This window comes from Mesoplodon densirostris, chromosome 2, assembly GCF_025265405.1.
Source record: "Mesoplodon densirostris isolate mMesDen1 chromosome 2, mMesDen1 primary haplotype, whole genome shotgun sequence".
NCBI lineage: Eukaryota > Metazoa > Chordata > Mammalia > Artiodactyla > Ziphiidae > Mesoplodon > Mesoplodon densirostris.
In genome coordinates, this window is record NC_082662.1 from 122163792 (window position 1) to 122185105 (window position 21314).

At 39.2% G+C, this 21314-nt stretch overlaps 1 protein-coding gene and 1 pseudogene across 1 annotated transcript in view; one reads left to right on the plus strand and one right to left on the minus strand.

Annotated features, from left to right (window-relative positions):
* RGS5 (regulator of G protein signaling 5) overlaps positions 1–13553 on the minus strand; it is a 48798-nt gene extending 35245 nt beyond the window's left edge. Inside the window, exon 1 of the mRNA XM_060090853.1 lies at positions 13377–13553. Coding sequence (XP_059946836.1) covers positions 13377–13420 — 44 coding nt within the window. The 5' untranslated portion in view covers positions 13421–13553. The remainder of the gene's footprint in view (positions 1–13376) is intronic.
* LOC132483779 (biorientation of chromosomes in cell division protein 1-like) lies at positions 6350–6811 on the plus strand (annotated as a pseudogene).
* Positions 13554–21314: the final 7761 nt, after the last annotated feature.

Sequence of the window (21314 nt, forward strand, 5' to 3'; positions counted from 1 at the left end):
TTAGAAGTCTGGGTTCTGGCTGGGGACAGGGTCCAAGAACGAAGCAGATGGTCACCTAGCTGCTGTGCTGCAAGAAAGATGCAAAGCAGCTGTCTTTGAACTGAGCTCTCTCCTCTAGTTTGAACACATAGCAATCTTAGACAAATGCAAATGTAATTTTATGTACTACAGATGCAAATCACAGCTGATAGGAGACCATTAGCTATAAAATGCAACAAGAGAAAATAGACCTGAGAATTTGGGGAAGCAGGCCCAGAGAGCGTGCTAGGGACTCCCCAAAGAAAAAAGAAGGAAAGAACAATGCCTTGTATAGGGAAAGTATCTAGTTAACCCTTTGAGATGTAACCTGCACCTGAGAAATTTTCAATTAAGATGACAGAAGAATGGTCTGCAGAGCATAGAAACAGGCATAGAAGGAGAGGGGGAGTGAGTCACATGACAGAAGTTACATTCTCATGTCTCCCTTGGTGGTAGGCTAAATAATAGCTCCCCAAGATGTCCACATCCTAATCCCTGGGACATGTGGATATGTTGCCTTATGTGGCAAAAGGAATTTTGCAGATGTGATAAAGTTAAGGATCTTTAGGTAGAGAGATTGTTCTGGATTATCTGGATGGACCCAATGTAATCATAAGGGTCCTTGTAAGGGGAAGGCAAAAGGGTCAGAGTCTGAAAACAATGTGTCAATGGATGCAGAGTGAGAGATATTGGAAGATGCTACACTGCCGGCTTTGAAGATCAAGGATGGAGCCATGAGCCAAGGAGTGTAGCTGTCTTCCAGATGTTAGACAAAGCAAGAAAATGACTTCTTCCCTAGACCTGCCAAAAAGAATGTAGCCCTAGGACCCGTTTTTGACTTCTACTTTCCAGAACTATATGAGAATAAATTTGCATTGTTTTAAGCTACTAAGCTTCTGGCAGTTGTTACAGCAGCAGTAGGAACCAAATATATTCTCTCTTAGCTTCTGTTTTTCAGACTTGATTCACTACAGAAAATAGACTTAAGGCAGTCAGACTGCTTTCTCATCCCCATTCTACTTTTCTATTTTCAGTTAACAGCTAATCTTTTCACCTTTACTGAATGGTCTATATGTCAACATTTAGCCCTCTGAATTTCCTCCCTAGACCAGCTATTCTTTTCTAACCTTTCTCTTTCTCTCCTAGCCCCAGGAGCTCAAACCAGACACAGCATTCTATAGGCTTCAGTTTCATGGCATAGTTAGCTAGGAGTTATTCCCTAGAGTCTTGCATTTGGCAGTTACAGTTGGGTTTTTTTTTTGAAATCAAATTAATTTAGTAACTATAAAACTATCAGGAAAGTCAGGATAATGTGTTCTGACTTGACATTACCTAAGAATTCCTAAAGGAGAAGACCTGAGTTCAGAGGAAAAAACTCATTACCTACTCCTAAAAAGAATATCCCCTCTAGGCTACCAAATTCTGTCAATAGTCCATTTATTCTATCACCACCCAGGCTCAGAGGGGTTATCTGTGATCCCCCTTCTGTCTTGCTTCCTGTCATCATTTGTCTCATTTACTTTCTAATGTTCCATGCAATGGGCCCTTCCATTTGAGTCCCACTTCCATATGTCCTGTTTAGCTCTGTAGGGAGATGAAGGTAGTTTGGGATGTTCTCCAGTTCCCTGCTCTGGCCCCATTCTGAGACATGGCTCCAAGGGTATCCCAACATGAAAATAACTAAGAAACATCACACACTTAGAAAAAGTACATGTTCCCCAGCTAACTAAATGGTTTACTCAACCCATATAATGCATAACCCTATTTAGTGTTTATAACAACCCTGAGGGAGGTACAAATGTTTTTCCCATCTTGTAGATGGGAAAACTGAGTCACAGAGAAATTAGGTGATTTGCCCAAAAATCATCCAGTAAATGACAGTGGTAGGAGTCACACCCAATCTCACTTCAGCTCCTGAGCTCTTAATTACTATGCAACACCTCTTTCATGTGTTCAGATGTTGTAATTGGCAGTTATAAGCATCTGGTAAATAGAAATTTTGTTCAAAATCATTTTTTTTTCTTAAAGACTACTGTTTGTTTCCTAATCAAAACCTTTTGAAAGATGGTGTCTATGGAAGAATATATCTTAAAAGTGAAGACAGACAAAATTCATAAATTAAGGTTCATCAGATAAAATAAAATGAAGGTGATATGGAAATCCAGAGATCTTGAATTATCTCCAATTCTAAACAGCTATGTGGTCTTGGACAAGTCACCAAACAGTTTGGACATGTTTTCTCATCTATAAGAGAAGGAATTTGTCTGTGACACTGATCCTGTTCTCATTCTGTGATTCTAAGCTGGTCACCTTAGAGAAGGGGAAAAAAAAATCATATCCCATCTCAAGGGGCAGAATCTATGATTTTGAGTCACCAGGCCTTTATTGTGTGTATGCGTGTGATCAGAATTGTGCTAGGTACTCAATTCTACACTGTCACAATTGTCAATTGCCTTTGCTAATCTTGTCTTTTTCATGCTCTTAAACTGGTATCCATTTTAATAAAATATTAAAATAAGTAGCTAATGAGAGTTACATATTCCTTTCCCTCAGCTGCAGTCCAGCCATCTGCACTCACATTTCAGCATAATTGCAAACATCAAGGCCCTGTCTGAACCAGGAAAGGAGATAAAGGTCAAGTTATTCTTAGAGGATCTGAAAGATAAATGTTAGAGGGCAATTAAACAATTTTTAAAGGCTTTTTGAACTATCAAATTATAATTTTGAGAAAATCTCAACTTACAGAAAGTTTTTTCTTCACTGTTGCCTGCTAAAGGAAAAGTGTAAAATTCAACCTGTGAAGGGAGGAAAAAAATCCCCATTGATCTACATTCATCTATATGAAAAAAAAAAATTGCTTCCTCCTAGCCAGCTCAGACACTTTCAAGCTGTCTGTGTGAATCTCTGATTTCAACAAACAGTCCATCTTTTTTCCAAGTCATAAAAAATATCAGGTGTGTGTGTGTGCACATGTGCACATGCATGCATGTGTGTGTGTTCAAGTGACATAATGTTTTGGACTTGGGGGATTCATAAACAAAGTCCAATACTCTGAAGGCTTGTTACCCAGAAAGCACCAGACCTTAGATAGTGGGGTCTCCTGAGAAAGTCTTCAGTGTGACCTGCACTGTTGACCTTATCCTAAAGTGCACAGGTCATTCAGTCCCATGTTCCTGTTGACCCAGGTATCTCTTGTAAACTATTACTTAAAATGTTACCATAATACAACAAACTACTTTGTTAATGAGACATCTTGATTCTTCCTAAAATTCCTGAATCCCCACAGACAAGTGCCTCATGAAGAAACAGATGGTTTGCACAAAAAAATGTCAAAAATTAATAGCTTGACAAAAACATCTCCACACACTTCAGTACCAATAATGAGCACTTACACAGAAGAGCACTTCACATTTTTTTCAAGTATTTTACTTCATGTTTCATATCTTCCTTAGACTCTAATATGATAGTTCCCACAACTTTCTAGAATGTAAAATTTAGGGATCTGAGTGACATTTTGTCCAGATGGGTTAGGAATTGTTTTGAGAAGTGTCTGGGGAAGCAGTTGGAAAAGAGAAAGGAAAGCATGTAGAATATAGAATAATGGTCTTAGCCTTATTTGCTATTTATGAAGCCAGCTGATTATCAAGTATCTACTGTCCAAAGTGTTCAAAGACTGCTTAGCTGAATCTTTTCAACCCTGAAATATTTCCTTTTTGAAGGAGAAAAAATGTCAGTGCAAGGTATTTTATCTCAGCATGGCAACTGAATAGAATGCTTTGCAAGGAAATACCTTGTCTGGACTTTCCAGGAGAACGATGGTCAGGGTGAGTAAGCTCGAAGTCGCATGTGCATTAGTTGTGTTGGTGGTGCATATATCCTATGATTAGGCTGGCCACATCTACAGATTTTCTAGGAAACACCCAATTTCTAATGCCTGGTCTAGAGGCTAGCTATATGTCCTCATTCTAGTCGGAAGTTGCAGTCACTGTGCATATATGTGTCTGACATGGATTCATGTAGTCAGAGGCAGTCTTCATGCCACTTGAAGAATTGTCTATACTCCAGTATCTACTCAACTGGTAGATGAAAATTGGTTAATTTTGTAAAAGCCTAGAAACCCCAATTCACCCTTCTTATTCCAGCCTCAAGGATGGAAACTCTTTCACTGTTAAGTTGATGGATGAGTCTCCTTCTGGGCAGCATCAGAAGGGCATGAGTAGACCACAGTTTCCACTGACTGAAGAAACACATGACCTAGTGTGAAAGCAGTCAAGGCGGGCACTGCACACCCAAGGTGAGGCGTGTCTGTGTCCTTATTTCACTTTTCCTCCCTGCCCTCAAGGAAGTTATACTCTTGAGATAAGAGAGAACTAAATTAACTGTAAACAAAATACAGTGACCCTTGAACAACAGGGGTTTGACCGGCACAGGTCCATTTTTATGTGGATTTTTTCAATAGTTAATGCTACAGTACTACACCATTCAGCAGATGCAGAACCATGGATACGAAGGAGCCAGTGGATTTTCCATTCCAAGAAGGGTTGGTACCCTAAAGCCCCGAGTTGTTCAAGGGTCAACTGTACAAGAATCATAGACTGTTATAATCCATGATCTTTGAACCTAATTCACACTCGAATTTTACAAGAAAATGAAACCATCTGTTCCTTTCATGGAATTTGCCAAAATAAAAACAGAGTCACCTTCCACTACTTATAAATATATGTTTTTCACAAACTGGGAGTTTATTCTGAATTTGATACAAGTATTTTTATGACATATAGGGTACTGAATTTAGTCCATTGAGGTCCTAAGTGACTGGAAGAATATTTCACACTTTTAATCACTGCTTTCAAGCTACATCCAGAAGTTAGTTTCTGGGCCTTCCTACAGGACTTGGGAAGAGCTGGAAAATTAAAATAAAAATACAATCTTTCTTCAGAGTACACGGTGTCCAAATCAGGAACAATAAAGTAGTGGAGCTAGAAGGAGTGAAGAGGATAATATAATTGATTTCTCACCTTTTACAAATACAGTAATGAGGCCTGGGGAGAGCACTGACTAATGACTCACCCTCTGCTATTTAGTAGAAGCCAAGTTTACAGCTCAGGACCCTGGATTCCCCACCCAACACCTTTTCCACATGTTACATAGCCTTTTATACTTAAATCTAAAAATTCTGTGTTCTACAAATAAATTGCAAGGAAAAAAGAAATAAAAGACCGGAAGCCCATTGATTAGGAAAGATATAAGAGGCTCTGGACCAATCTCAGTGTGTGACCCTGGTGCCTGGTGTTGTTGCCTGGGTGGTGACTTGGGGTTACTCTTTCAGTTTTAAAAGAGTAGAGTGATTACATGTGAATCAGTTCAACAGTGCCTCAGGGAAGACAGCTTAGTTTCCTCACTGCTGTGAAGTAAAAAAGCAGAAAAAGGATCTGTGCTCCTGTGGCTTCCAGCTCCAGACATGGTGTGTGCTGCACACAGTAGGATCTTAGTAAACATGATTTGATGTGGAGGAGCCAGTGGTTCTGCAGTCACTTAAGGGATGTGAAAAGTGGGTGAAAGGGCACTGGAGACAAACCCCTCAGGTCATCTTGTTTATGAACTGTGGATGCCTCACCACACTCTACCAAGCAGCTCCAAATTAAGATGGCTAAAGTGCCCCCACCAGATAGAAGGCACTGGTCTCTCAGTCTCTCTGGGACCTTAAAATGCCTTTGCAATAAGTGCTTTTCCATAACTAGAGCCCAATTAATTGTAGAAAGAACACTAGATTAGTGACTAGTGCTTATCAGTCTAATAATAAAATTTAACAGTAGTCCAAAAAAAAAAAAATGTGTGACCCTCATTTGGACCCTGAGGGGTCAAAGAATCCAACTGCAAAAAGATCATTGAGGATATTTGGATGCTTACTGAATATTTAAGGATATTAAAGAATTGTTAATCTTTCAGTATAATCGTGGTTTTTAATGTTTTGTAAAGAGCTTTCAAACGGGATACTTGATGAAAGAATTATGGGCAAAATCGTAAAAATACTGTATTATTATGCAAACTCATCATTATTATTTTTTTAAATGAGGCTATGATGAGGAAGGAGGAAAAGAAATAAGGTTTATCAAAAGCCATGGCACAGGGTTTCTACCGCCTCTCCCACCACCTCTGCTGCCTCAGAACCTGCCGCCACCACAGCTGCTGCCGCCACCTCCTTCTCTGGCCCTTCCGCCACCTCCACACGACCCAGGCCCCTATGTCCTTGAGAGGAAGCCGTATTCAGTCTCCCTCATGGGCCCGTGGCGCAGCCATGGCAGACAGTGGGGGAGGTGGAGGCACCGGCATGGTGGGTGGCGGCCCCATCCACCCGGCCTCATTGCTTCCTGGAGACCCGCAGCTCTTAGTGCTCATCTTGGAGCAGCTCAAGAGCCAGGGCCTGATTGACAGATTTTGCCGGGACTGCCTGGACGGCGTGGACACCAAGCCAGCTTACCAAAACCTGAGGCAGAATGTGGATAATTTTGTGTCAACACATCTGGAGAAGCAGGAATGGAATCCTACCATGAACAAAAACCAATTGCGAGATGGTCTGAGGCAGAGTGTGGTATAGCCAGGGGTGTTGGAAGCTGAAGTGGACAGAATTATTTACCAGATGGTGGATCCCAAGCTAAACCACATCTTCAGGCCACAAACAGAACAAGCAATTCATGAGTTCCTGGCAGCCCAGAAAAAAGAAGCTGTGCAAGCGCCCCCTGCAGAGCCTGAAAGCCAGGACCCTCCAGGTCCATCCCAGGATGCTCCCTAAGAATAGACCTGACAAGTTTTGGAAGCTCCATTGAATTAATGGTGAAGAATTGGATTCAGTTACATAAGAGTACAACTTCAGAATGAAGACAGGCCAAGGTCATCACTGACTTCAAGATGCAACGTTGACTGTAAGGCAGTGTCCAGATAAAATAGGGAGCAAGTGAGCCAGTAGGAAAGTTGACCATGTGGGCCCCCATATTGTGCTGCCATCTGGCCAGCCTGTCCAAGGGGATGATATATTAAGAAACACTACATTAACTTGGGGTTGTCCTGAAACGAACCTTTGTACTTGAACTTAGAATTTTAGGGTTTGTGTGTGGGGATAAGCAAAAGCTACAATGAAGGAACATAACCAGTCCCAGAGATGCAATTTCAAAGAATGACAGTAAAGGTTCACCAGGAGTAAGTACTGGACAATGCTTATTTGATACTCTTTCTCAGAGTTGTACAAGTCATTAGCAGCAAATAGCTTTAAGATTTTTGTGACCCTGTTGTGCATGACTCTTTGTAGCTTCCATTTCCCTTCCCCTGTAAGGTGTCAAAACATGGGACCTTAGAATGCGTGAGAAAATGTAGACTTAGATGTAAGGAAAAACATTTGCAGGCTCTCTGTCCAAGGCTTCTTCCTATCCTACAAGGGCTAGTGAGTCTTGGGTGTGTTTATTTTATTATCATGTTTGTGTTTTTTAGAAGGTGAATAATTAATAAGTGGCTTAAGTTTTGTAATTAAATCATTTGATACTATGGGGGAAAAAAGCTGTGGCACATAACTGAAATTTAAATGATGATTTTCTGACTACCTATAAAGAAGGAAAGAAGGATGGAAGGAAGTTAACTATTTAATAAGGGTCTGCCTACTAAAAACTAGTTACTTTATATACATTATTTCATTTATTTTTTATAGCATCTTTCCCCAACAAGATAAATATCCTCATTTATGGATAAGGAATGAAAGCCAGAGAGGTTTAGTTTCTGGAGTTTATACAACTAAGGAAGTAATAGAGGTGGAGTTACCACCTCCATGTTTTTTTCACTCCACCACATTGCTGATGTTAAGGCAGGGGATAGACTGTGAACTTACATCCTTCCTTACTCTGGTTTTTCTTTAATATCCCTAAAATGTGTAACCTTAGGAGTTACTTTCTCAGTGAAAAACAATCAAGCTTTCACTGTCTTTATCCTCTGGGTGACTCAGCCTTTAAAATAGAGTGCAGGTTTAATGTTATCTGAGACTCCATTTGAATGAACTTTAAAGGAAGAAAGAGATAGGAACCTGTTATCTTCTGGCCTCCAGCCATATTCTGGTTCCTGTTACTAATGATTGATCCTGACTGAACTAATTAAAGTTTAGTTCCTTTGCTTTCTGGCCAGCAGGACAGACAAAAGCCATTAACACACAACCCCAGAAATATAAACTCTCTCTTCCTAGGTAGCATCTATCCCATAATAGTGTGTAGTCCTTGTTAAAGGAGAAACAAATTAGATAACCTTTCAGGTTAGCCTTCCAAACTTAAGATTCTGGGATCTAAAAGCATTTTGAATTGATATCTGGTGTTTCAACATAGCTCAGAGTAAATGAAAGAAAAAATAGGAAGAGGCAACAGAATACAGAATGTAATTCATTAAAGAAGCTGGGACAGTACTGCATGAGAAATAGCCAAAGTGATATAATTTCATGAGGTTCATCTGGCATTAGAAGCAAAAAAAGACTCACCTATTTAACAGGGTTTTCCTGATGAAATTATAGAAAAGCTTTCTTCCTCTCCCAATCTCCTCCACTCTGCCCCACAAACAGGAAGCCCTCTTTATTTTACAACATACACTCTTTATCCTATTGTAGCATAAAAGTCACTGTTCTTGTCCTTCTCAATCCCTTTGGAAGCAGAGAAAGCACCAGGACAACCTGGAAGCAGGTCTGTCTCCACTTGCTATAAATTTGTGCATTCTTTTGACAAAATATTTAAGTGCCTACTAGGTGCCAAGTACAGATTGTCTTTTTAGTAATTGAAGTCTTTAGGTAAAAGGGGAGAAAATCTTTTTCATGAACAGATCTTTTCAATCCTCACAGTTGGAGTGGATGGGCACTGGACGAGTGGATGGGCACTGGACAAATTCCAAGGAAACAGTATGCAGGATGAGGTGCATGGGAGGTTAACTGTGGCTGGAAATCCAGAGGTCCCTCCTTGCTTGCATGAGAGAGACAATACAGACTGCACAAATATGTCATAACATCAATCCCCTCTCACCTCCCAGCCTTTGCACATGCAGACATGCCCCTTGGCCTGGGATGACTTCCTTCTCTTTCCTCTTCCTCTCTAGACCTGACCAACTCCTCAGTCCTTTCAGGCTTAGTTCATAAACCTTAAGCATCATCCCCTGTGACTTCTTACAGTTTTCCATAGCTACCCAAAGCTCTATGAGCTCCCCACCCATTCCCCCCACTTTTGTGCTTCTTAGCACTTGGTGTATTTATTCCTTTATAGTGGATCTCAACATAGAGGGCTACTTTCTTCTTATTTATCTCCTTACCTGGACTGAAATTTCCCTGAGAGGTCTTTCACCCTTATGACTAAGGCAAGTATGGAGGTTGGAAAGGCAATCCAGAGAAACAATAGAAATTGTTTCATCAGTAAGAATTGAAACAAAGTTTTTCTTAGGAACATCCCCTTGCTATTTTATTAAATAGTTTATTCACTTCCTTAAGATTGCAGGGTTTCACTGAAATATTTGGAATTATGTCACAAGACTCTCTATCAGCAATATCAAGCTTCAAATTCATACTTGTTCCCAGAAAGCATGATCCCAAACCCTACAATCTCTTTAGGCTTCTTTGATGATCCTGTGTCCATTCTGATTCATTTATCATTTATTCAAGTTCATTGCTACAGTCTTTAATTCACTAGGTGCTTATCTTTTCTCTATAATTGGTCCAAGGATGTGCTCATGCCTTTGGAAAAAGGGTATTTACTTGATCCTGTGGACTCAGGAGCCTTGACCCACTCTGTTTGTTGCTTCTGTGTGGCTTGACAACCTTACAAGATTAGTTGATTAGATACTTTTCTACTCTAAATTGTCCATACTTAGACCCACATAAATTGAAGAAGATGGGGAAAAATTGAATGTTTAGTAAAATGATAATAAACAACAAAACAAAACATCACTTTCCCCATTTACTTTCTATAGCTCCTGAAATTCCCAGCATTGCCATACACTTGAGGTGGCCAGAAGCCCCTGTGTGAACTATGGATTAAACACATTCCACAGCTAGCAGCCTTTATAATCTTAAACAGAAACCAGATGTAGGTCAGATATCTATAGAAGAGTTTGTGACACTTTATTAACAGCCCAGGGAAAATTCTTTGTCGGTAGCTGTCTTCATTACTCCTTTACTCCCCTTTTGTAGTTTAGTAGAGACTGTAAATTTGGTATCAGGAGTGGTCAACCCCGATGGACAAAGACAATAGTAATCACACTGGTTGCTTTATATAATGGTGACAACTTTGGGGGAATCACAATGACAACACTTTTTATTTCAGAAGACTTCCATCTTTTTCCAAAGAGCAATATTTACTTTAAAAATTAAACTTGTTCAGAGAAATTCAAAACACTTAAAATAAAATGAATTTTTAAAAAGAAGCCTAAAATTCATAGCAGAAAATCACTGGTAAAAGTAAGACTTTCAATTGACTCAACTCTTTCCTTTTCCATTGACTCTAAGATTCCCACCCATACAGCACAGGTTTCAATAGGCTAGAAGGTAAAAATTGTGGAGTGGTGACCATTTATTGCCCAAGTATTTGGATTATTGGTCTCTTTAAATATATAAAAAATGTGAGGTCAACTTTGAGTTTTAATGAGCAATAGTCTTAAAAATATAAATAAATAGTAAAACAATAGTTTCTACAAATACATCAAAGTTGACTCTGGCTTAATGCTTCTGTAAACATTGAGAAAGGACTATTTTCCAAAGCTCCTCTTACATGAAGTAAATGTTGCTTTCTTGGAAGTCAGATTCTCACTGAGTAGATTGCTTCTGCCACAGTCATGATTTCAACACAGGGTTGAATTCTTGACGATTTTCATTAATTGGCTTCCAAATTTTAGAGATAAATAAATTAGGAAAAATTTTCCTTTACTTGCATCTCTTGCTAGTCATTGAAACCAGGTGTATTTCACTTTATTTAAACTATGTTATGATTAGAAAGGATGTTAGAGAACAGCTAATCCAACATTCACTTACTAAATAAGAAAATAAAATCCCAGGACAGTGAAATCACTTTCTCATGGACACAAATTAGTTAATGAAAAAACTAAGTCTGTTCCTTACTACATAACCAATATTCTTTCCACTATGAATAGAGCCAAGGAAGGCAGGTTTGGAAGGATTTATTCAAGTATCATTTTTCCCTTAGAGTAGACAGTTTTACGTTCTTTCCATGAGAGCGTGCTAACAGCTCCCTAGCTCTACAATTCCACTTCTCCAAATCACTCATTACAGTCATTGGAAATATGACTATATTTGCAATGGTAACAGATCATGAAAAAATAATGTAATAGGACACAATAGTCACAGGATTCTACCATATGCCTTAAAAGTTTCAGGCAATCTATGCAAAAAAGCTTGCTCCTTGGTCAGTCTATAGTATACTATGTGAACATTAGTTATATCCTGGAGCAGAAGAATTTACTGTGGATTAAAAGATTTATAAAGTGAATCAATAACAATGTTGGTAGTGAATTAGTGAATCAGATATGAAACAGTTATAGGAATCAATGAAAGAAATGTGCAATCCATGTGCCTCAGTAAACATTATGCATATTTACAAAAACAAATTGGGCAATATTAGTAACAATGCCAAACTTTCAACAAACATTTATTGCTTTTTCACTAAATGCCAAGCAATGGGTCATAGTATCACAAAATGACTGGCAGACCGATGTTACAATCATTCTGAGGCAATAGTTCACCAATTAACAAGGTAAGATTTACCCATTACATGAAAGTACATGATTTCAAACAATAAGTGGGTTAAAGACATGTGTTAAAATTGTTGTAAAAGTCAAATCTGCAATTCTCAGAGTTGCAAAAATGGAAATGGAAAAGATTATGCATCGTCATGTTCAAGGAATTGCCTTTCACCCCTGTATTCCTCCTGTTTCTCAGGCTTTCTCTAAGGGGAGAGACAGGCTGATAAACAGTATCCAGCACTGAAACCCGTCTTCCCCACTGAGGATGGTCCAATGGCCAATATTGCCCACCTAGTTGCAATCTAGTCCTAGTCTAATTATTTAAGTCCTACTTTACTTTTTAAATAAATAAATATATATATATATATATATATATATATATATATATATATATATATATATATATATATATATCTTTTAAAAATAATCTGTGCTTTTGACAGCACAAAGTGAGAGAGGTCTTTATTTCTGGTCACTGGACAGTATTGTTGGAGACAAATTCCTTTGCTAAGATGTTATCTCTTTAAAAATCATTTTGAGATTATTTCTAGGGTCGAAGTCATCAAAAAGAAAACCTGAACTTGTAAGAGACAGAAGTACAGATCCATTGAACAACACAACCTTCTTAGGCAAACATTAACAGTGCCTTTAGGGATGAAGTTAGACTGTACAAGGATCACCTTTATTTCCTTTAAATAATGTAGGATCAAACAAAATTTAATCAAATTTATTCTTAAGAAATAAGAGGAGAAATATCCCTAATTCTCTGCATCAGGTAGGATTGTTGGGTTAAATTTTCTAACAAGTCAGATATTTGTTCTCCTCCTGTTTACTTAGTCTAGATACTTAAGATTCCCTCCAGAACATTGTCCAGTCTAAAGACAACCACAGAGCCTCAAAGGTGCTCCTCTGTATCTAAAAAAAAATGCTAGTTAATAAATAATCTCTATGTCCCAAGGGCTGCCTTCTGTCCAGCAATCCAGCTCCTTCTATCTGATGGTATCCAGATACAAAGAACAATGAGAAGTCCTCTCTGCCTCAATGCAAATCTCAGTCTTCCTTTCCTATTCCATGTACATTAATAAAGGTTAACATTTACACATTTCTCATATGTGCCAGACAGTGTTCTGAGAGTTCACATACAGTAATTCAATCCTCATAACCAGCTAGTGAAGAAGATACTTAGTAGATCCATTTTTACCACTAAGGAAACTGAGATACAGAGTTTAAATAAATTGACCAACACCACACAAATAGTAAGTAATGGATCCAGGATTCAAACCCAGGAAGTTTGATGTTGGAATCCATGCTCTTAACCATACACTTCTGAGTCTGAACAAGTGCTTATAAAATAGGCATCTCCTCAGAGGAAATGATGTTCTGGATATAAATGGTGTATGATATATCTCATATTGCATCAGTCTGCTAACTCAGATCTTTCAAACCTTGCCATTAACAGAGAGGAGGCAATTCCCAGTCTACGATCAACCACCTGTTTTGCCACAAACTACAGTGACCCTCTATTGCCTCTGGTTATCCTCCCCTTATCTCCTAAGATTCTCCTTATCTCCACCTCTTAAGTCAAAATAACTCACCTTTCCAGGCATGAGTGGGGCAAGGCTGCAAGTCCTTTACACATTTTGGCAAGTGGCTTAGGTCCTCAGCTTTGAGTACAAGTCCTTATCAGCAGAGCAAGTCTTTGAAAACTTCAAAACCGTCTGGGACTGCCTTTTTCTCTGAGGAATATATAGAGGCTCTTTCCCAGCCCTCTGTCACTCTGTAGACCAATCCAGAGCCTTAAAGGAAATTGCAGGCTGGAGAACAGCAGCAATTGTGTGGGAGGTGGAGGCTGGAATTTTTTCTCTGCTGCAGGCGCTGCTGCATTAAGCTTTCAACTGCTCTTATCAGAACACTTACTCTGCCAGGGCAAGGGTAGTCCCTAAACTGTGCACAAATCATTCATGTTTTAACTCATAATTTTGAAACAACCACAGCAAAGATGTGGGCTTTGTTATGAAGCAGAGTGCCTTGGGCTACCTCAGATATGTCAAAGTCATAGACTGTTAGCACTGTAAGGGCTTTTGCAGATCATATAGCCCAACTTTGTTTCACAGTGGAGGAAACAGTGTTAGAGAAGTTCAGGGGACATGGACATGAGTCCCTATGATGTGCCAGGCACTCAGGACAATGTTAGGAATTCAAAGAAGAAGGTACTCTCTGCTCTCAAGATCCCCAATCATCATGTCAGTACGATATAAGTGAGCAATAGAGGCAGGTCCAGGATACTGTGTTTTCAAGCACCACAAGGGAAAATTTTTTTTGGAGGCAATAACCCCTGAGCTGAGTGATGAAAGAGACAAAGGACCTTACATGATTCTATCTACTAGATTTTACCCCCCAAGTTCCCCTAATTCTCTGAGTGGTATTCTGATTGATCTTTATTTGATGACTAGGTTAGGTAATTCTTTGGAGCACCACCCCCATCAACTCACTCATCCTTGGCTAGGTTTGTCATACCTTCCCCTTCAACATTTTCCTGCTTCCCACCATTCAAGGATTATTTTCACTAAAATTTATTTTATTTGTGTTTCATCCTGTCAGGACCCAAGGGGCTGATAAATTAATATGTAAATGCAAATGCCTAAGGGGTAGGCATGAATCCCAGCTAAAAATAAAGAGCATCACATAATCTGTAAGAAAAGCTCTAAATTTGGAATTAAATATGATGTTCATAATGTTCCCTGTTATTTGAAAGTATTTGTTTTAAACTGTTTTAACTGTTGATCAGGAGCTGTAAAGTCAATATAGTGTATTATGACCTCATGCTTTAAATTAAATAAATAGAAGATAATAGGCAAATATCCAATTACATTGCATGAAGAAAGTTAGACTTTGTTTTATGAAATTTTTGCTTTAATTATCCATATATATTTGTGAACAGGGTCATTAGATAAACTGTATTTCTAACTATAAATCATAATCAAAAAGGCTTGAAAGGTATAGCTCTGTACCATACATTTTTTAAAGTAAGGAACCCTGTTATATTCACCTCTGTACCCCAAGCACTTCATACAACATCAGGCACATAGACATTTATAAAGATTGCTTGAACTAAATGCAACTATCCAAGTTCTGCTGTTACTGGCTACTTAAAACCAGAAAATCAATTAAGCTGAGTGATGGAACACTCAGTGTTCATAGAGATATAAACGCTGTTGTTGACTATTGAGTCTCATAGTGGGAATATGTGTAAAACAAGCAGAGGAGACTCCTTGGAGCCAGAGCCTAAATTACTGTTTGATACCCAAGGGGCCTTGAGGAGAGAATAATATGGAAAAAAAAACCAAATTAATGTAAAACATTGGAGAGTGATGCCTTTCCCAGGGCTGGGGATCAAAGCAGGTTTTTGACTATCCTGGAAGAGTTCATGTGATGGGTGGACTATTCAAAAATCAAAATTATATCAGTCATAGTAAATGATGGACTAGGATGGACTAGAACCCAAAATGAAAAGAAAAAAAAAGCAAACTTCAATAGAAATAAATATTAACCCAGCATATATTTGTTTTAAAAACATCATAAGGATGAGATAACCAGAGGGCATATAAAAGAGCTTGCTCATTGTCTTAGGGTTCTACAGAGAAATTGGCAGAGATTTATTATAAGGAACTGGCTCACATGATTATGGAGGCTGAGAAGTCCCAAGATATGCAGTCAGCAAGTTGAAGACTCAGGAGAGCCAATGGTCTCCAGTCCTAGTCCAAAGGCCTGAGAAGCAGAACCGATGGTATAAGTTCCAATCTGAAGACAGGAGAAGATCCATGTCCCAGCAAAGGCAATCAGGAAGAAAGAATGAATTGTCCCTTCCTCTGCCTTTATATTGTACTCAGACCTTCAACGGATTGGATTAGGCTCACCCATGTTAGGGCGGGCAATCAGGTTTACTTAGTCTTCTGATTCAAATGTTAATCTCATCCAGAAACACCCTCAAAGACACACTCAGAATAATGCTTGACCAAATATCTGGGTGCCTGGTGGTCCAATCAACTTGACACATAAAATTAACTATCACATACAAATGAACTTACTTACAAAAGAGAAATAGAGTCACAGATGTAGAAAACAAAGTTATGGCTACCGGGGGAGAAAGGGGAGGGGAGGGATAAATTGGAAGACTGGGATTGACATATATACACTACTACATATAAAATAGATAACTAACAAGGACCTACTGTATAGCACAGGGAACTCTACTCAATACCCTTTAAGGACCTATATGGGAAAAGAATCTAAAAAAGAGTAGATATATGTATATGTATAACTGATTCACTTTTCTGTACAGTAGGAACTAAAACAATATTGTAAATCAACTATACTCCAATAAAAGTTAAAGTGGCACATACATACAATGGAATATTAGCCATATAAAGAAATGAAATTGAGTTAGCTGTAGTGAGGTGGATGGACCTAGAGTCTGTCATACAGAGTGAAATAAGTCAGAAAGAGAAAAACAAATACCGTATCCTAACACATATCTATGGAATCTAAAAAAAAAATCGTTCTGAAGAACCTAGGAGCAGGACAGGAATAAAGACACAGATGTAGAAAATGGACTTGAGGACAAAGGGAGTGGGAAGGGTAAGCTGGGAAGAAGTGAGAGAGTGGCACTGACATATATACACTACCAAATGTAAAATAGCTAGTGGGAAGCAGCTGCATAGCACAGGGAGATCAGCTCAGTGCTTTGTGACCACCTAGAGGGGTGGGATAGAGAGCGTGGGAGGGAGACGCAAGAAGGTGGGGATATGGGGATATATGTATACTTATAGCTGTTCACTTTGTTATACAGCAGAAACTAACACAACAATGTAAAGCAATTATACTCCAATAAAGATGTTAAAAAAATTAATCATCACACTCTAAAATAACTTTGTAGTTCTTTTTAAAACAAACATTTTTTTCTCCTCTCCCTCCTGAACACCTCTCAAAATGATAGTAAATGTATGAAAAAGGTATAAAGCTATAATAACATAGAGAAAGGGAAACAGGCCATCACATTCTGAGTGGTGTCAATCTCTTTATCAGAGGAGGAAAGATGGTTAGGAGTGGTAACTAAAAAAACAAGGGAAATAATTCAGAGAACACCCCCAAAAAGGGTTTCCATTTGCCTTGCAGGAATAAACTCACAGGGGTTCAGACACAAACGCTAGATACTACAGGGGGCAGGAATTAGCTGAGGAGATGGAAATGGTGGGAGTAATTGAAAGTTTTCATCAGATGAAAGGGTCTCCTGCCCACACACCTCTCTCTCCACACACACCTGCTCTGATTCATTTCTAATTCATTTTCTTAGCTAAATCATGTATTGATTTATTTAGCTATTATTAGCAACACGTTTATTGAGACACATTTTATAGCTAGTGATGGCACCACAAAGAGAACGTCCAATCTGGTGACCTCCGGGATGTGTGGTGGACGATGAAGAGGCATCACCCACCCACTGATTCATCTCCCTTATTGCTGCCGAGTTCCACCCTCAGGCCAGCTGGAAGTACACCTTACATGTTGCTTGATTTCTTTCTTTCTTTCTGATAATTTTAAAAAATTATATACAAGATCAATTTTCAGTTCCACCACCCAGAAGTCAACACTGTCAACAAGTTGTGATATTTGCTTCCAGGCTTTTTTTTTTTTCTTTAAATTAAGCAGCAATAGATAGAACTAAACTTTTAAAAGACCATTCCTTTTTCCATTTTTTCCCCATTTTCACACACACAATCCCTATTAATACTTTGGTATGTGGTTTTCTTTCAGATCATTTTTTTAATGCCTTCACATACATTGGATTCATAAAAATTATATAGTAATAATTTATGTTTTGATTTTTATATATGGTAATATAATCTCCATCTTAATTTTTTACTTAAAATTATGCATTCTTGGTTTTTGTTTTTAGGATGCAGTGTTAGCTAACACTTATGGAACATTTTCTATGAACCAGGAACTTTAAAAAACACTTTTCATACATTTGTATATTTAATGTTCACAATAAAACCATGAGATAAATGGTGTAGTTATCATCATCTTAAAAATGAGGGAGCACTTTGATCTTTTACATAAAGATGAACTTGTTGAGAGTTAAAAAGCATTGATATTAACACTGCAAGTATGGAGCCTACACTCTACCTCTGGTGTATCTTTTTTAATTGGTGGAGAGAATTTATCATATGCACATATAATTGCATTTGTCTACAGACCAGCTGTTGAACATTTAGGTAATTCCCAATTTTTTACTTCTCGCAAAAGTACTTCAATTAATGTCACTGTTTATGTCTTCTGGAGCAGTTTATCTACAAAGTATTTCATAAAGCGCAATTGCTAGATCATGAGATATAATACTACAAAATTATGAAATGGTCAGACCAATTTAGATCCCCCCAACAGAAATGTATGACTGTATCATTTTCTTCTCATTTTCACCAGTACACAACATTTGCCAGGCTTTAATTTTTGCCACTGCCAGGCAAAAAAATATCATTTTGATTTTTGACTTTCTGATCACTGATGAATTCGAGCTTCTGTTCATATTTGTATTGGCCATATCTGTTCTTTTCTTCCATTTGTTGTATATTCTCATTTATTAAACAATCTTACTATTTTGCTGTTTGGCTTTTCAGTACTGATGTGCAATAATTCTTTATATAAAAAAATAAAGCTAAAAATGGGAAAGGGGGAAGAAAAAAAGGTAGAATTAGATTATTGATTGTTGTATAGGCAATAGGTTAGAGTTAAAGGAGACCAATAAAATCTGATAAGCCGACAACAACAGGTTAAATAAGAAACAGGAGGGGAGGACCTTCAAGATGGCTTCAGAGCCACAGAGGAGAGCACAGCAACAGGGGTGCAGAGGGCAAAGCAGAGAGATTCCTGCACAGAGGATCAGTGCCAACCAGCACTCACCAGACTGAGAGGCTTGTCTGCTCACCCGCCGGGATGGGTGGAGGCTGGGAACTGAGGCTTAGGCTTCGGAGGTCAGACCCCAGGGAAAGGACTGGGGGTGGCTGTGAGAACACAGCCTGAAGGGGGCTAGTGCACCACAGCTAGCTGGGAGGGAGTCTGGGAAAAATGTCTGGAACAGCCTAAGAGGCAAGAAATTATTGTTTGAGGTGCACGAGGAGAGGGGATTTAGAACACCACCCAAATGAGCTCCAGAGACTGGCGCGAGCCGTGGCTATCAGCACGGACCCCAGAGACGGGCATGAAACGTGGAGGCTGCTGATGCAGCCACCAAGAATCCTGTGTGCAAGCACAGGTCACTTTCCACACCTCCCCTCTGGGGAGCTTGTGCAGCCTGCCACTGACAGGGTCCCGTGATCCAGGGACCACTTCCCAGGGAGAACACACAGCATGCCTCAGGCTAATGCAACATTACACTGGCCTCTGCCGCTGCAGGTTCACCTGCATTCTGTACCCCTCCCTCCCCCCAACCTGAGTGATCCAAAGCCCCCTAACCAGCGACTCCTTTAACCCCCTCTTGTCTGGGCGGGGAGCAGAAGGCAGAGAGTAACTGACCCACGGAGGCGGGGCTAAATTCAAAGTTGAACCCCAGGAGCTGTGCAAACAAAGAAGAGAAAGGGAAATTTCTCCCAGCAGCCTCAGGAGTAGTGGATTAAATCTCCACAGTCAACTTGACGTACCCTGCATCACTCGAATACCTGAATAGACAATGAATCATCCCAAAATTGAGGCAGTGGACTTTGAGAGCAACTGTAGACTTCGGGTTTTTTCTGGTTTTAGGTTTATATTAGTTTAGTATTTAGAGCTTATTATCACTGGTAGATTTGTTTACTGATTTGGTTGCTCTCTTCCTTTTATATATATATATATTTCCTTTTTCTCTTTTTGTGACTGTGTATGTGTATGCTTCTTTTTGTGATTTTGTCTGTATAGCTTTGCTTTCACCATTTGTCCTAGGGTTCGGTCTGTCGAATTTTTTTTTTTTTTTATGGTACGCGGGCCTCTCACTGTTGTGGCCTCTCCCACTGCGGAGCACAGGCTCCGGATGCGCAGGCTCAGCGGCCATGGCTCACGGGCCCAGCTGCTCCGTGGCATGTGGGATCTTCCCAGACCGGGGCACGAACCCGCATCCCTTGCATCGGCAGGCGGACTCCCAACCACTGCGCCACCAGGGAAGCCCTGTCAAATTTTTTTAAAATATAGTTTTTAGCACTTGCTATCATTGGTAGATTTCTTTTTGGTTTCATTGCTCTCTCTTTCTTTTTTAAAATTACTTTTTAATTTTTTAAACAATATTTTTAAAAATTTTATTTTAATTATTTTATTTTATTTTACTTTTCTTTCTTTATTTCTTTTTTTCCTCCCTTTTCTTCTGAGTTGTGTGGCTGATGGAATTTGTACTCCGGCCTGGTGTCAGGCCTGAACCCTTGAGGTGGGAGAGCTGAGTTCAGGACATTGGTCCACCAGAGACTTCCTGGCTCCATGTAATATCAAATGGCAAAAGATCTCCCAGAGATCTCCATCTCAACACTAAGACCCAGCTCCACTCAACGACAAGCAAGCTCCAGTGCTGGACACCCCATGCCAAACAACTAGCAAGACAGGAACACAGCCCCACCCATTAACAGAGAGGCTGCCTAAAATCATAATATGGTAACAGACATCCCAAAACACACCACCGGAGGTGGACCTGCCCAGCAGGAAGACAAGGTCCAGCCCCACTCACCAGAACACAGGCATCAGTCCCCTCCACAAGGAAGCCTGCACAACCCACTGAACCAACCTTACCCACTGGAGGAGACATCAAAAACAACAGGAACTATGAACCTGCAGTGTGCAAAAAGGAGACCCCAAATGGAGTTAGTTAAGCAAAATGAGAAGACAGAAAAATACACAGCAGATGGAGGAGCAAAGGAAAAACCTCCCAGACCAAACAAATGAAGAGGAAATAGGCAGTCTACCTGAAAAAGAATTCAGAGTAATGATAGTAAAGATGATCCATAATCTTGGAAATAGAATGGAGAAAACACAAGAAACATTTAACAAGGAACTAGAAGAACTAAAGAGCAAACAAACTAAGATGAACAACAAAATAATTGAAATTAAAAATTCTCTAGAAGGAATCAATGGCAGAACAACTGAGGCAGAAGAAGGGATAAGTGACCTGGAAGATAAAATAGTGCAAATAACTACTGCTGAGCAGAATAAAGAAAAAATAATGAAAAGAATTGAGGACAGTCTCGGAGACCTCTGGGACAACATTGAATGCATGAACATTCAACTTAGAGGGGTCCCAGAAGAAGAAGAGAAAAAGAAAGGGACTGAGAAAATATTTGAAGAGATTAGGGTTGAAAACTTCCTTAACATGGGAAAAGAAATAGTCAATCAAGTCCAGGAAGCAGAGAGTCCCACAGAGGATAAATCCAAGGTGAAACTCACCAAGACACATATTAATCAAACTTTCAAAAATTAAATACAATGAAAAAATATTAAGAGCAGCAAGGGAAAAGCAACAA